At 43.1% G+C, this 4,080-nt stretch overlaps 1 protein-coding gene across 1 annotated transcript in view; it reads left to right on the forward strand.

The window, feature by feature from the left end:
* Nucleotides 1-3,170, forward strand: part of LOC107106864 (zinc finger protein 91-like) — a 6,981-nt gene extending 3,811 nt beyond the window's left edge. The window contains 4 exon segments of the mRNA XM_015407081.1: nucleotides 367-1,040; nucleotides 1,043-2,544; nucleotides 2,546-2,775; nucleotides 2,890-3,170. Coding sequence (XP_015262567.1) covers nucleotides 367-1,040; nucleotides 1,043-2,544; nucleotides 2,546-2,775; nucleotides 2,890-3,170 — 2,687 coding nt within the window.
* Nucleotides 3,171-4,080: the final 910 nt, after the last annotated feature.

The raw sequence follows: 4,080 nt of genomic DNA on the forward strand, positions 1-4,080 counted from the left end.
TGTGCTTTCCCTAAGCATTTCTCCTTTGTTCTAATCCAGCTAATTGCAATGTGCATGGTACTTCTGCATCTTGAGTTCCTTTTTTACCACACCTGTCCCAACCTCATACTGGGATATAAAGACTTGAGAAATTTCCATTCTGAATCAGACATGATGAAGGGAGCTTTGGCTCCAAAACCTTATATCTGAAATACCTAGTTAGTCTTTAAATGCTACTGGACTGAAAATTGTGGGAAATGTCATATCTTCACACCAGGTAATATTTGGATGCACCAAAGAAGGAGGAGGGAAAACACCCACCCAAAGGGAGGAATAGTTCCAGTCTTTTACAGGGGGGTGATTCTCCATGGCAAAACATAACTCAAGGAGACAGTAGGAATGAGTGCACTGCAAGCAGCGAAAGTTTCACTGCAATATCAGTTATTAATATTCAACAAAGGAAGTGTAGCAAAAAGAAAATATATAAACGTCTGGAGTGTGGGAAAAGTTTCAGGCAGAGAGTGCGACTTACTTCTCATGAAAGAATCCACAGAAGGAAGAAACCATATAAATGCCTAGAGTGTGGGAAAAGTTTCCGTCAGAGTTCCTGTCTTACTTCCCATCAAACAGTTCGCTCAAGGGAGAAACCATATAAATGCCTAGAGTGTGGGAAAAGTTTCAGTCAGAGTTCCTGTCTTACTTCCCATCAAAGAGTTCACTCAGGGGAGAAACCATATAAATGTCTGGAGTGTGGACAAAGTTTCCATCAGAGTGCAGACCTTACTTCCCACCAAAGGACACACAGAGGGGAGAAGAAATATAAATGTCTGCAGTGTTGGAAAAGTTTCAGTCAGAGTTCTGCTCTTACTTCCCATCAAAGGGTTCACACAGGCGAGAAACCATATAAATGTCTGGAGTGTGGGAAAAGCTTCAGTTTTAGTTCACAGCTCAGTAGCCATCAGAAATTTCACACAGGGGAGAAACCATATGAATGCCTGGAGTGTGGGAAAAGCTTCAGTCAAAGTGGAAACCTTACTTCCCATCAAAGAATTCACTCAGGAGATGGGAGAAACCATATAAATGCCTGGAGTGTGGAAAAAGTTTCCGTCAGAATGCAGGCCTTATCTCCCACCAAAGGACACACGCAGGGGAGAAGAAATATAAATGCCTGGAGTGTGGGAAAAGCTTCAGTGATACTTCAAACTTCAGTGTCCATCAGAAAATTCACACATGGGAGAAACCATATAAATGCCTGGAGTGTGGAAAAAGTTTCCGTCAGAATGCAGGCCTTATCTCCCACCAAAGGACACACGCAGGGGAGAAGAAATATAAATGCCTGGAGTGTGGGAAAAGCTTCAGTTACAGTGGAAGCCTTACTTCCCATCAAAGATTTCACAAAGGAGAGAAACCATATGAATGCCTCGAGTGTGGAAAAAGGTTTGGTCAGAAATCACACTTTACTTTGCATCAAAGAATTCACACAGGGGAGAAACCATATAAATGCCTGGAGTGTGGGAAAAGCTTCAGTTACAGTGGAAGCCTTACTTCCCATCGAACATTTCACAAAGGAGAGAAACCATATGAATGCCTGCAGTGTGGGAAAAGGTTTGGTCAGAAATCAAACTTTACTTTGCATCAAAGAATTCACTCAGGGGAGAAACCATATAAATGCCTGGAGGGTGGGAAAAGCTTCAGTTACAGTGGAAGCCTTACTTCCCATCAAAGAATTCACAAAGGAGAGAAACCATATGAATGCCTGCAGTGTGGGAAAAGGTTTGGTCAGAAATCACACCTTACTTTCCATCAAAGAATTCACACAGGGGAGAAACCATATAAATGCCTGGAGGGTGGGAAAAGCTTCAGTTACAGTGGAAGCCTTACTTCCCATCAAAGAATTCACAAAGGAGAGAAACCATATGAATGCCTGCAGTGTGGGAAAAGGTTTGGTCAGAAATCACACCTTACTTTCCATCAAAGAATTCACACAGGGGAGAAACCATATAAATGCCTGGAGGGTGGGAAAAGCTTCAGTTACAGTGGAAGCCTTACTTCCCATCAAAGAATTCACAAAGGAGAGAAACCATATGAATGCCTGCAGTGTGGGAAAAGGTTTGGTCAGAAATCACACCTTACTTTCCATCAAAGAATTCACACAGGGGAGAAACCATATAAATGCCTGGAGTGTGAGAAACGTTTCCGTTGGAGTGCAGGCCTTACTTCCCACCAGAGGACACACACAGGAGAGAAGAAATATAAATGCCTGCAGTGTCAGAAAAGTTTCAATCACCGTAGCAATCTTACTTCCCATCAAAGAGTTCACACTGGGGAGAAACCATATAAATGCCTGGAGTGTGGGAGAAGCTTCAGTTATCCTTCAAACTTCAGTGTCCATCAGAAAATTCACACCGCGGAGAAACCATATAAATGTCTGGATTGTGGACAAAGTTTCCGTCAGAATTCACACCTTTCTTCCCATCAAAGAATACACACAGGGGAGAGACCATTTAAATGCCTGGAGTGTGGGAAAAGCTTCAGAAAGAGCGGACACCTTACCTCCCACCAAAGAACACACAGGGGAGAAACCATATAAATGCCTGGAGTGTGGTAAAAGCTTCATTCAGAGTAACATTCTTATTTCCCATCAAAGAATTCACACAGGGGAGAAACCATATAAATACCTGGACTGTGGGAAAAGTTTCAGTTGGAGTACAGACCTTACTTCCCACCGAAGGACACACACACGGGAGAAACCATATAAATGCCTGGACTGTGGGGAAAGCTTCAGTCACAATTACAGTCTTACTTCTCATGAAAGAATTCACACAGGGGAGAAGAAATAAAAATTCCTGGAGTGTGGGGAAAGCTTCAATCACAGTTTCAGTTTTACTTCCCATGAAAGAATTTACACAGGGGAGGAAGCATATAAATGCTTGGACTGTGGGAAAAGCTTCAGTCACAGTAGCAGCCTTATTTCCCATCAAAGAAGGACACATGTAGGGGAGAAACCATATACATGCCTGGAGTGTGGGAAAAGCTTCACTGTGAGTTGCAATCTTATTTCTCACCGAAGAATACACAGAGCGGAGAAACCATATAAATGCCTGGAGTGTGGGAAAAGCTTCAATTGGAGTTCCGGTCTTACTCACAACAAAGAATTCACACCAGGGAGAAAACCTAATAAATGCTTGTAGTGTGGAAAAACCTTCACTGTGAGTTGCAGTCTTATTTCCCATCAAAGTATTCACACAAGGGAGAAACCATATATATGCCTGCCATGTAGGAAAAGGTTCCGTAAGAGTGGTGAACTAACGTCCCACCAAAGGACACACACAGGAGAGGAAAGATGTTTCATATTCATGATTTTGATTATATTTATGAATCTTTATGCATTATGTCTTTTCATAACCTTTGTAATTGTCAGGAACCACAGCTTTCAACAGAATACACATTTGTCGCAAAGTATTATTTTATTGAAGCCATGATAATGCTGGAACACAAGCACTGTTTAGAATAAAGGAAATAATAAAGCGATTCATACTAGCTGTAATCAATGGACATGGTTCCCGCTCACACGGGTGGGTTTGCAAACTCGCGCCCAAAGCTTGGGAAGCAACGGTTCTAAAAAGATAAACAATTATACTCTTCCCACAACCTAGCTCATTATAGACTAAGCAAAGCCGACTCGTCTCCACCTGCGACCTTGCTGATTACGGCGCTTGAAAGCAACACTAGCGTACATAGAAAGAAATGCATAAGAAATGCGCAAAAAGAGGGGGAACTCGGGGTAGAGTTTAAACACACACAGAACTCATTGGCAGCTTGCTGACATACTGCCCCCTCGAAAATACTTCCCATCCACCCACCTCCCGGTCAGGCCGGGAGACCTCCCGGTGTCTCCGGGAACTCCCGGTGAAAGTCTCTGAGCATGTTAGGGGCCAGAATATCCCCTACTTCCACCCATTCACAGTGCTGGGGTCCAAAATCAGCCCATTCCACCAAGTAGAAGAGTTTTCCACTTTTCATTTTAGAGTCCAAAATGCTTGCAATCTCGTAATGAGCTTCGCCATCCACGAAAACGGGGGGGGGGGGATGTTCCTGGCG

The sequence above is a fragment of the Gekko japonicus genome, unplaced genomic scaffold (assembly GCF_001447785.1).
Source record: "Gekko japonicus isolate JY-2015 unplaced genomic scaffold, Gekko_japonicus_V1.1 scaffold2427, whole genome shotgun sequence".
In the NCBI taxonomy this organism is placed as follows: Eukaryota; Metazoa; Chordata; class Lepidosauria; order Squamata; family Gekkonidae; genus Gekko; species Gekko japonicus.